At 44.4% G+C, this 12,632-nt stretch overlaps 1 protein-coding gene across 3 annotated transcripts in view; it reads left to right on the forward strand.

Moving 5' to 3' along the window:
* The first annotated feature begins 3,095 nt into the window (after nt 1–3,095).
* Nucleotides 3,096–12,632, forward strand: part of LOC138503099 (protein argonaute-1) — a 582,484-nt gene continuing 572,947 nt past the window's right edge. For 2 of the 3 annotated variants that reach the window (XM_069622604.1, XM_069622605.1), the window contains exon 1: nt 3,096–3,314. In XM_069622604.1, the coding sequence (XP_069478705.1) occupies nt 3,290–3,314 (25 nt within the window). In that variant the 5' untranslated portion in view covers nt 3,096–3,289. Of the gene's footprint in view, nt 3,315–3,616; nt 3,638–12,632 lie in introns of those variants that run through there. The other variant, XM_069622606.1, reaches the window with a different exon arrangement.

Raw genomic sequence — 12,632 nt, forward strand, 5'->3', positions numbered from 1 at the left:
GCTCTTCCAGCCCTGTCAAAAACCCATCTGCCAAATACTCTCTTCAGAGTTGTCGAATTTTGTTAACTCTTTTATAAAGGCATCTCCAAAGAGCTTCACTTTCGCCTCTGATGTGGCCAACTCACTCAGCTTGGGATCAATCTTGACCAGAATTGACTTTCTTTCTGCCATAATTGCACTGTTAGCTTTATCCAGGAAACCTGTAGCTCTCTGGGTCCAACCCGATAGAATAGTCGTGTCAATAGATAGTCTTTCCTTTCCCCTCTTCTGCCAATTCCATTATTTTCGTAAGTGGTCTGACCACATCCAACATTCTATCTTGGCATGAGCGCCAAGATCTATCTAATCCTTTTTTAATATCTTTCACATACGTCCCCATGAAAGTGACCATACGGTCATCACTGTCCGGAGTCTCTGCCATGCCTTCTGGCAGGTGTGGCTTTGTGCATTCGTCCTCAATTTGTTTCTGGCCTCTTTTGCCAGTGGTGTTCTCAATCTCTTCTTTATGTATGCCGCTGTCTTGTTCGGCGGTTCCCATTCTGAGCACCTAGGGTGTATCAATGTATCTGGGTCAAATTCATCCCCGGCCTCCTCCTCTTTGTCCTATGTTCTCTTTTTCTTGGAAGCCCTATCGTCGTCCTCTTAGGAAGATATGACTTCTACCTCGTCTTCTGATGATTTGCTCCATCAATCATCTTCATCATACACCTTTGAGTGGTCAGAGGTGTCATCGTGCCACTTACGCTCTTTGATTTTTTTTGGTTCATAGCCTTTCTCTTGCCCTTGCCCTTCAGTGGCGAGCCCGGGGGAGTCCTGGTCTCCTTGTCCTTGCAGGCTTTCTTTCTTCCCACTTTTTCTATTCCTGTACCACCTGTCCCTCTAAGCTCTTCCATTCCTCTGGAGATCTTTAACCAGTCCTCCATGACTGCCAGCTGTTGGAAACTGTGCCCCATAGTGTGACTCAGGGCTTGTTGTAATATCTCCCCCGTGCCGGGTTGCAGTCTTTCCTGGCTCACTTGAGCCCTAACTTCTTTGCTTGACCTGGACATAATGAGGCTTATAGGGGACAGTAATGTCACTGTATATATAATCACAGGTGTCTTGGGCCTGGACCTGTCTTTGTATCTTTAGGGCAGATAGTATTCTTTAAAAAACATTTATAAGAGTTTGCTATACCTTTTTTGGCCACTAGGTGATGCTGTTGTAGCGTTAATACACTCTTCTCCTACGCTCTGACAAGACATGTCTGTTTGTATTCCCTGAACGCTCTGATGCGTTCGCTGCGTAATCCTTCTATCCCGCGTTAGATTGAAAGTTGGTAAATATTACTGATCACTCTTGCGATTCTGTCTCTGAAGTGCGGGCCAACTCTCCACCATCATGGAAGTAATCAACGAGGAGCACCGGAACCCATAAAGATTCACCGTCGTGCTCCCCGTACTTCCGTGACAGCAGTGCCCTCTCTTATACGCTTTCGCCACAACTGTTCATCCCGTCGCGTTCTAAATTACTTTTATTGTATAAACCTGCAGATATGCTCCACCACCCTTTCCTGAACACTGTGCGCGTTGTCCTTCGCTGCACTTACACAAGGATTTAAAGCACATCTCTTATCATCAATCATCACTTTCAATCTAAAAATGTATGTAGCGTTGGGTACTTAACTGGCAGCCCGGGCAGCAAAGAAAGATGAGGAGACAACATGGTGGACTAGATATATAGGGGTGGACTAGTGGTGATTGATTATTAATGTCACATGTTTAGTCCAATAACAGAACAACTACAGAAAGACTCCAAACATTTGTAGGGATTTGTAATTTACATGTTTTCGGAGTTATTTTAACTTATGATGCTGCTCGAACAGTAAAGTTGTGAGGAAGCATAATACAAGCCTCTGTGTCTTAGAATTACCCCATAGCTCTCAACCTTTCATGGCCTTTGAGTGTGGGTGAAAGCACCTCTTTTTTCATTTGGCAGGTGAAAGCCCATTGATTCCTATGGGCGCATAGCTCGCAACCATTTGTGCTGCAAAGGCGGGTGAAATCACCCGATTTCGTTTTTGGCGGGTGAGCCGCCCATTGGAATGAATGCATAGCTCTCAACTCACCTGCTTTTGGCGGGTGTCACCCGCCTTCAAAGCAGACGAATCACCCGCCAAGTCCCTCATACGCCCATTCACTTCAATGGGCCTCTCACCCGCCAAAAAGAAAATCGGGTGTTTTCACCTGCCTAGGTGACAAAAAAGGTTGGGAGCTATGATGAATGGGTGTGCAGGAGGCTTGGCGGGTGATACAGCCCTTTACAAGGTGGCTGACACCCACCAAAAGCGTGTGAGTTGAGAGCTATGTGGGCAGCTTGGCGGGTGAGAGAGCTGCCTGAGTGGCGGGAGACACCCACCAAAAGCGTTCGAGTTGAGAGGTATATTGCCCTCTCCCGATTTCTGTGGGGAAATCTTCCTCTCAGGGGCTTAAGAATGTTGGCATGTCTGTAGCAAGCATCACTGGAAGTTCACCTTTAGTTCAGAGCCACATAAGCAAGCCATTATAGGCATAGCTCTCAACCATTTGTGTTGCAAAGGCGGTGAAAACACTGGATTTTGTTTTTGGCGGGTGAGAGCCAATTGAAACAAATGGGCGTGCAGGAGGCTTGGCAGATGAGTCATCTGTTTACAAGGCGGGTGTCCCCCGGCCAAATGCATTTCAGTTGAGCTATGTTATAGGCATGCAAATTAGGCCAAATGAATGTCTGCTCTTCTAGAAAGCGTCTGTTTTACAGGGCAGTGCTATTTTATACTTAGATACTTTAATTTAATGCATTCATATTGCCTGTGGGCATGAATGTAGTAGACTGGTTTGCTCTGTTTCACAGGTGTTTGGCGTACTCGTTTTTTGCTATTTTGCAGGTATTGCGCAATCTTTCATCTTTCGGGTGATTAGTCTGTCCTTTATTTCCACCACAGTTTTTTTCCCTATCCGTCTTCCCTTTCTACTTTGCGAGCGCTTCGTTTGGTCCTCCTCCTCCGCCGTCTGTTCCCTGCTTGTTGTATGTTGTGATCCGTCGTCTTTGTCAGTGGCGCCAGGATGGGTTGTCCGGTACGCATGCGCGGCTGCTTGGCTGTAGTACGAGCATCCCTGAGAGCTTGGAGACTGCTGCAACCAGAACCTACGCAGGGAGAGGGCAGGGGGCAGCAGCGAGCAGAGGAGGCAGCAGGAGCCAGGGCACCCGCCAGAACCAGCTGCAGGACCATCCAGGCACTCAGACAAGTGCCCCAGCACGCAGGGTATATGGGATGGAAGCAGGACCCTCCACAGCAGGTAGGGGAGAGAAAGGAAGGAGGGGGAGGGGGAGGGGGGCTCTGTGCCAGTAGGAAGGGGGTGCGTGCATCCTTCAGGGTCTGTGCTGGGATAGCCTAGTTCTCACACAAGTACCCCAACAATCTGGGTACATGGGATGGAAGCAGAACCCTCCACAGCAGGTAGGGGTCAGAAAGGGGGGAGGGGGGCTTTGTGCATCCTTCAGGGTCTGTGTGCATCCTTCAGGGTCTGTCTGCAGGGGTAGCCTAGTTCTCACACAAGTACCCCGACACTCTGGGTACATGGGATATTACGTTGGATGGAAGCAGGACCCTCCACAGCAGGTAGGGGACAGAAAAGAGGGGAGGGAGTATGGGGGTGGGTGGTGGAATGTGTGTCAGTAGGAGGCTGTGTGCATCCTTCAGGGTCTGTGTGCAGGGGGAGCCTAGTTCTCACACAAGTACCCCAACAATCTGGGTACATGGGATGGAAGCAGAACCCTCCACAGCAGGTAGGGGACAGAAAAGTAGGTTTGTGAAATGATGGCTGTGTGCAGTGGGAGAGAGCAGTGTGCATCCGTAAATGTGTGCGTGCAGGGGCAGCCCAGAGTGTTATGGTACTTGTGTGAGAACTAAGTACATGGGGTGGACGGAGGACCCACCACAGTAAACTGGAGAGAAAAGTGGAGGTGGGGAGAGGTTGGGGTGCATCCTTCTGGGTCTGTGTGCATATACTGGCAGCCTAGTTCTCACATGAGTATCCCCATACTGTCAGGGTACATGGAATGGAAACGGGACATAGGGGAGAGAGGAAAGGAAAGAGCGGGTGGAAGGGTCAGTGCGCCAGTGGGAGGCTGCAGTTTCCATGCAGGGTGTGTGTGCTGCAGCAGTCTGCCTCTCACACACATGCTGGAGCAGCCTGTCTACATGGGATGGAAGCAAACCCTTCCACAGCCTGGGGCTGGGGGGTGCATTCTACATTATCTGCGTGCAGACAGTTGAATCCATGGTCTCATACCATTGCTCTATCCCTCTGGGTATACGGGATGGATAATGGAAGCAAGACCCATGGCACTGCAGCAGGTAGAGATGGCCAGAGTGCGTTAAAGAAAGGCTGTCTGTGTAATTTCCAGGGCTTTCGCATGTGTATACGGGATGCAAGCAGTTTTTCCATAGCTTTTTAGTGCATGGAGGTGTGGAGGGGGGGTGTACGCAACTGGGGGTGGTGGGGGACTGTATGCACCTCTGTGTCTGCGCAGGGGCATCTTAGCACGCATAGAAAAAAACTAGAAGCCAGGGTATCCTTCCCTTTCGGCCTCACAACATGCCACGTATTGTAAACCCTGGCATCACATTCTGTAAACACTCCTTACCTCGCATGTTACCCTCAACGACATTTACAGTGCTCTGTTGCTAGGTTTGTGATATATAAACCCCCCAATAAGAATAGCGGTTCAGTGTCAACAGGCCACCCAGGGTTAGACGAGGAACTGTAGACCAAATCAACCCTGGGGAAGGGGATGTGGGGATTCTTGGAAGAAACACTGCACCCAATGTCTACTACTCGCTGCTGGGTGCGTGTAGGACCCATTGTTTGGGTATGTAGTTGAATATGCTGCTGCTCTGGCTATGTCTGTGCTAATTACACAAGAGTGGCCGTGAAGTTTTAGTGGAGATGAGAAAGAGGCAGGCGACCTTTGTCAGCCAAGTGTGTCATATAACTGTAACCATCATGAAAGGTGAATATGGCCCCGCCATACACCTGCTCGACTCAGGCATTTTCTTCCAGAGTCGTTCCAGTCTGTGCAAGGGATGTTTATTGTATAGAGTTTTTCTTGTTTGTGGTTGATTTTAAAGTAGTAATCTGTGAACATTTTAATTATGATTTGTTATTTACATACTGATTATACCTAAATGATGTATATAGAACATATTTACACGAAGTTGGTATTTATCGACCACAAAGGGATGACGGGGTGAGGTGGCCTTGTCAGGATTCGAACCTTGCTACCTGTGGATCACACGCAGTTTGCAGCAGAGAGGGCTCAACCCACCGAACTATCTTACCAGCTTTTAAATAATATCGTAATCCAAAACCTTTTTTGCAATTGGTTGTTGGAGGAATAGATACTTGGCGTACCTCCTATGTCGTGACTAGTATTGGTTTGCTTTAGGCAAGGGCACTTATTATTGGCAGATTGATTTTCCTTCCAGATTTGCTTCTAAAACCACTTTTATATTCGAAAGGTCTTGGCTGATGCGTGTTTCGTGCCTGTAAAGTGCCCTTTCAAGTGCAAAGCCTAGGGTAAAAAAAAAAAAACGAGCTTTGCAACTGTGGCTGGAGGAGCATGATTGCATGATAATGTCCCGCCGCTAAATTATTGGCTGAATAAATTGGAAATGTTTGTTTTCCCAAGTGATCATGACCCGCCTTGGGTATCTAATGCGATTTAGCACTTGCAGTTGTGCAACTGAAAAGGAAAGTTAATAATTTTAGGCTGCTGTTCAAGTCCGAATGCTTAGCATTAAGGTCATTAACAGAGATGCTAGACTTCATTTCAAGCATTCTGGTTGGCTTAGAGGTAGTCTGTGATGGATTCCACATGCTAGCATTGTCTCGGTTCTGTGTTTCCCGCGTGATCTTGCAAATGCGAGCAAAACTTTGGTACATTGAGAGAACCTGCATGATGATAGGAATACTAAGTGGCGTTCTTATCCTGCAGTATCCCTGAGTGCTGGTTACCTATGTCCAAATATGTTCGCTGTACCCTTGCATGTGAAGTCACCTGTCATGTCCTTTGCGTTACTTTTGCTTGCAGTGATGTGGTTCGCCCTGAAAGGTTATCGAGTTGCATCAAGAATTAATCGGCTGAAATCTAATAGTGGTGCCATTTTATAGTTGTAACTTGTTTTATATATTTGCGAACACTTGTTATCATTTTTAAATACAGGAGTGGGCAGTATTATTTTTATCACCCCTATAATTAGTGAGCTCTGGCACCTATTTGTTTATTTTTGGGGTTAGTCTGAGTTTCTCAAAGTGTAGGAATTCCAGTTTGTTAGTAGAATTGTTTATCATTTTGAACATTAATCCCAGAGGCTTAAACATATGTTGCCTAGTGTTGGCAGAAGGCGGAAGCTTTTCTAATATGAGAATTGCCATTTCCCACCAGTAAGCTTTCCTGACCGTCTTATGTTGAAAAGATGTGGCCTTACAGTAATGGCTGTCGATGCAGCATACATTGCATTGTTTTTAGGCACTTTAATAATCCGTCTTATTTCCCCCACCTCATTCTAACAGATGAAGTGCAGAGTATGGCCCCATTGCGGTACAAGCGGACATACTGTGCTGTCTTGCAATGTTTTTTCCAGAGTTTTCAGTTTTCTATGAATGAACATCATGGCTGGCAGAGAAGTAAATTAGTGTTGGGGTCCGATTCCGAAGTAATTTTTTTTTAACCTACCAGTCTAATTTCCTTCTTTTTTAAATATTAAACCTTTTGTTCTTGAGTTTTCATAAAAATTGACACATTAACCACCTACAATTAATGAAAACAAATCTACCATGCTACCCTTTTATTAAAATGGAAATGCAATTCAAACTTACCAAACACTCGTATAATTAATTATATGATATGGACAAATGTATACAGCCTGTTTTTGAAGCTAGATTTAAACATGATTAGCCTAATACTGATGAGTTCTGGACTAGATTAAGTGAGAGGCAAAGAAACATCCCCAACAATTGAAGCCGTGAGAGTATTAAGAGATAGGCCTTTGATTTGAATATGATTTTATTTATAGTGCTTGTTACAATAGTGTCGTTTGTATTGTGTCTGTGTATATATTGATGTAATAACCTATGAAGGTTCTTATATGTGTAACATTTTATTTTTTATGGATTTTATAATACTTAGCATGTTCTTACTTGTGGAATGTTTTGAGTCATGCAATGCACTTGTATGTGAACCGTCAATATGACTGATCAAAACGAAATAATTAAATAAAACGAGTAGCCATTAAAAACCATCTAAGGTGTACAAATGATTTAAAAAGACAGTGGTTTGCAATTGTTTATTTATACAGCACTAAAAAAAAAACAGGAGAAGCTTCTTGGTGCTACATAATGTAATATGGATCAGTACCGTTCCATTTATCACAGTTTTGGTCCGCCAGAGCAAAGGGTTGTCCGGAGGCAAGTAGATGTTGTACCTGCACATGACGTTCCAGGCTGTGCTCTACGGTAGGGCGAAGGGGTTTGGTAAAAAATTATGTAGGTAGGCTTAGGTTGTGGGGTTAAATTAGGAAATACCTGATAATCGCATGTACTAGAAAACGCCACTACAAAAAAGTTGGTTAATTTGGAGCTGTTAGTAGCTTGTGAGACCCTTAAAATTAGCTTCTCTAACTTTGCGTTGACTGGACCCCATTTTCCTATAACCCTCCCCCTCTAGCCAACTTTGACACTCTCGCCCTGCTTTCTCCATTTTTATTAGTCAAGATTAAACTGGTTATGGTTTACAAATGATTTTCCCTAGTCCTACCAGACAAGCCCAATACATCCTTTGGCCAGCCCTGCTGATGTAAGAATCGTGGGTTTGAGAACCCTGATCTTAAAGGGGGGGCGGGGGGGGAGATCATTGTTACCAAAATGTATTATGCCTTTTTGAAATCTAAACAAATGTACGATGAAGCAAAGGCCCCAAGTTGGTAACATTGAATGCTCTAATCAATTGGAAAGATTAGTGGATCCCCCTTCTGTTAATCGGGTTCAGGGTGGTGTCACTTGTAAATTACTGACTCAATGGTTATGATTTATGGTGGACTCTTCCCCCCCCCCCCCCCCCATCGAAACTTTAGAAGTTGCCACCCACTGGACCTCGGTGTATCATTGGCACAGGGTCTGCAAAACCCATCTGGTATACCTCAAGTTATCGTGTAATGACGGCTTATACATGATTAGGAGCACATTGTTAGACGTAGAACAGACGTGAGGATCCACCCCAAAGAGTTAATCTTCGGCATTCTGTTAATGAACCTTTTTATGGGAACAGCAGGCATGTCTCATCTGATGCTACAATTAGATGCCTGTGAGGAGTGGTTGAGCAAGGTCGGATTTCCTTCTTTTTTATGTGGAGTTGGACTCCTGCACCCTAATTTGAAATATCCATAGTGTATGTAGGTAACCACTGCACCCTAATTTGTGATTTCTGGAAAATAATTAATGTGCCTTGCTTTAAAAGCTCACTGGAAACAGAACAGACGACGTGCCTGCCATAATATATAATATCCATAGGTGATGGGTAGCTGGAGACTTGTGCGACTACTTTACCATCTCTAGATGGTCCTCTCTTATCCCAATTTCTGATATCCCGGTAGATGGTGGCAGTAGCAATTCCCAGACTTTAATCTGCTGTATCCCTGTTAGCCGGGGACAACCAAGCAACTATCTTTTGTAACTTTGGCCAAGGAGCTGTGGGGGGCAATTGCAGTTCATTATGTCCAATTGGCGTGTTCGATTGGCAAGACTAAGATAAGGTAAGATCCACATATCGGGGGGGCAGTAAAGGGGCTATGGAGGGGTTGCCACACAAGGCAGCCACACCAAAAGACCCTTTTCATCTGTGGTTCCCCCACGGAATCTCATCATTTTCTTGCAAATATATTTTATGAATTCCCTCTTCCCTAGCAACGACAAAAGAAAGAGAGAAAGATAGAATTGGCAAGTTGGGTCAAAAGTTGCTTTGCCTGTTTTAGAGTTTCGGCTATAAAGTGGCACTCGCCTATAAGTCGAAACTATTTCATTGGAGTGCAGTTCAGGGGAGATGGCATACGAGGAGGGACACAATGCTTGCGTGTGTTTGGTTGTTTGCCCACCAATTGACGGCCCCTTGTGGCCATTCTCATCCACTTCCGGCCTCTCACTGCCCCAAACACACCTTTCTAGCATCTCTTTCAGCTTTTTACCAAGCCTTACCATTAAACTTTATGCTGGAAGTGTGTGCCAGTGTTTCTTCAAAGCAGTCGTCTGAGAATGAATTTTTTTTTTTGGAGCTGTACAAACGCTACTGGTGTAATAAAAAATGTCTTAACCAGGTCTGCTTTCAGCCACTTGATTTATAAGCAGTATGCGTGTCCTTCATGAAGTCCTGTTAAAAACCAGCATTGGCAAAGCCAATGGTTTCGGCTTGTGTATAGTTATCAGATAGGCTCTGCCAGGCACTGCTACTTTATGCCCAGGTACTCACACCATTTTGCAGCAGCTGTCATTGATGGCCAGTTAGTACCTACCCGATGCTTTTCGAAGCTCTACACAAAAGCAAAAACTGTTGGCATTGCCAATGCGTGTTCAGTAGTTTTGGTTTGTATAAATAAGATCGCTGCCCCTTGGTGGAGCAGTTTATGTACTGTTTCCATGTTTAATACTGTTTGCTAATTTGTTGCTCTGATGAGGCCTCTGCTCTCAATGTAAAACCGATGCATAATTATTTTGATAACTCCTGCACCCTAATCCAAACTATTCTCGCGAGTCTAGTGCAGGAAAAGAACGGCTGTGCCCTAAAATGCATTGTCCCTGCATTGATTTCTGCAACCTATTCCCCTGGGCTCTGTAACATTGCAGTTTCGGTCTCTGCGAGGACTCTTCTCCAATCTCTAGCATCCATGTAAATTTAGGGCAGGGAGAGGATCCCTGGGCCCTCATCTACTATTTCCATAGGGGGTGCACGGCAGAAGGAGAATGGCTAAAGGAGGCTGCAGAGGGGGAGGGGAACAGGGCAAATGGAGTGAAACTAATGACAGAAAGACACCAAAGAAATGCAAATTGAAATCTGTGCAAATGGAGGAGTTACATGGGGTGGGGGAGGTCTGCAAAATGAGTGGGGTGGGGGGGTTGGGCCAGTCCCAGTCCCTCCTAAGAACCAGACGGGGAGCGGGGGAGCTTGGAGTCAGACTAGTAAGGGGGCCGAGGGGGGGGGGCTACATTCTGTACAGCCTGGGGGCAACATCGGGGCTGTGGTATCTGACTTGTAGATACAATAGGCTCGCCTTGGACCTCCTACACTGCAAAGGGCTTGCTTTTTGTTGGCGAGCAGCGCTTTGCTGAGGGAGATGAAGTCAAAGCAGAGCCGAAATATCCCCACGTCCTCACGCGGTAATTAGGTGGGACGTTAAAGTTCAAATAACCCAACTGTAAAACCGAAGTAAACCGGAAGAGTTTTAAAGAGGCGGATCTCGTTCTGGGTATTGTGATGCCAATTTGAGCAGGACCCACGCAAACCGGACGTTGCTTACATGGACTTTGAGTACCAACCATGCTGTGGCACTATAAATATGTCTTTATTATTACAGAACCCATTCTGCCTATAACTCCACATATTGGCACAAAATACAATAATGTTCTTGAGCGCCACACCTGGCATATAAACGGTAGCCAGCTATTTATTCTGCGTGCAAGTTGTTGGGAGTGTTTCTACTTGGGGTCAACACCAAGTGACAACGTAGGTTAAATTACTGTCATTTCCTACCGGTTTTTCAACCCCAAAAAAATGGCAGAGTCCACTGATTGGCTTAAAGTGCCTGTGGATGTCTGATTGAAAACGTTTGCAGGTACGTGGCAGGTGCTGTCGGAAACGATCAGCCATGCAGATAAGGGGTGTACCAGCCTAGGTTGCTCCCTAAAAGCAGTCAACAAAGAAATGAAACATGGGAGCCTGCCCGTACCCCGCAAACCTCTGTTCCTCAAACACAGATGTAAACATGTTTGGCTCAGTGGTACCAGCAGAGCACAGCAGTGCCACAGGAAGGTGGTCGCACGTTACTGCCAGACCGAAGAGGGGGGGGCAATCATCTTTTAATTTGCACGATTTACTAGGTGCAAGGAAGTTTGGATTAAAAAAGGATAGCTGTTTTATAGTTAAATACATATATTTCTTCTTTCTTGTACCGTGTTAGCCAATGGTAATATAGAACGTCTTGCTCCCAAAAAAGACAACAAGATTAGGCTAGCAAAGCAATGTATTTGCAAGCTTTCCTGATCTTCAGATACCTTCAGGCGCATGATGAATGAAGCTTTTAAAATGTTTTTTTATTTTATTTGTTTTTGGTTTATTCTAACATATACAGAACATCAAAGCCAAGAAAAAACGGAAACATTTTACAAAGATAAAACCAAATTCCAATTCATCAACACCATTAATAAATTAAAACAGAAATAAAAGTATATGCAGTAATCAATACAACCAAGTTTGTCAAATAATCACTCCAAGAAAGAAAATAAATCCTGCCTAAAAAGAATACTATTATGAATCAAATAAAAACAAATATCCAATTCTTATAATCTAAGCCGTCAACCTAACACACAACATATGAGGCTTTAGGAACTGCAGGGTGGCTCAAGGATTCCCCTCTGGAATGACATTTCTTGAGATGTTCTGCTGTTCCAAAATCCTCATTCTTCCTGCGCCTGATGAAGTAATCTGAAGATCACGAAAGCGTGCAAATACTTAACTTTGTTAGCCTAACTAAGGTTTCATCTTGTGGTTTTTTTGTAGAGCAACAATTCATATATATTATGCCTTTGCGTTAGTGCATGGCATAGGTTAAGTCTCTGGCGTTTCAGAAAATAACTTTTCTGAATAACTTCCGCCTATGTATGCAAAAATTTCATAATTGCGCATTAACTGCTTCAATGTTTTAAAAAAATGTTTACTTTGCCTTTTTAATTGGTTTTTAACATGTGTTTTCCCAGAGGAAAAACCTTTTTGGGGCCCAAGATCTCAAAATTGGCTGCTTTGATTTTTACCATTTCTTTTGCCGGCGCCTATATTTAATCTGGAATTGGTGCACTAAATTATTTTTGGAAAATTGACTGGACCTATTTTGAGATATTAACGTTTGAAATGTATTTGACACATGCGCAGAATTAATGTGCACATGCATCCTAATCATTCTCCTTCATCTCCAACACTCTGGACTTTGGTCCTCCAAGGGCGTTCCACTAACAGCGCATTGAGGCTATAATAATGGTAAAAGGTGCTATATAAGTGACAAGTACAATACAATATTTCATACGAACTGTACAGAACGTATGACTTAGTTTTTTTGAAATATATTTTTATTTTATAAGGTCAAACAAACACACTACAACTGTTTCAAAACATAGAAAGCATCATATTTCAACACATTTTCAAACTCCCCAACTCCCCCCTCCCCCTTTAAACTAGAGCCGGTTCTCACATATCGTTTACGGGAACATCACTGTGTGGCACACTACCTAGACAGCCATCAACCGGGTCCTCTGTTTCGTTGTCACCCTGGTGAGGGTTTGCTAACGAGGCCA

Source organism: Ambystoma mexicanum, chromosome 11 (assembly GCF_040938575.1).
Source record: "Ambystoma mexicanum isolate Mex_15411 chromosome 11, UKY_AmexF1_1, whole genome shotgun sequence".
NCBI lineage: Eukaryota > Metazoa > Chordata > Amphibia > Caudata > Ambystomatidae > Ambystoma > Ambystoma mexicanum.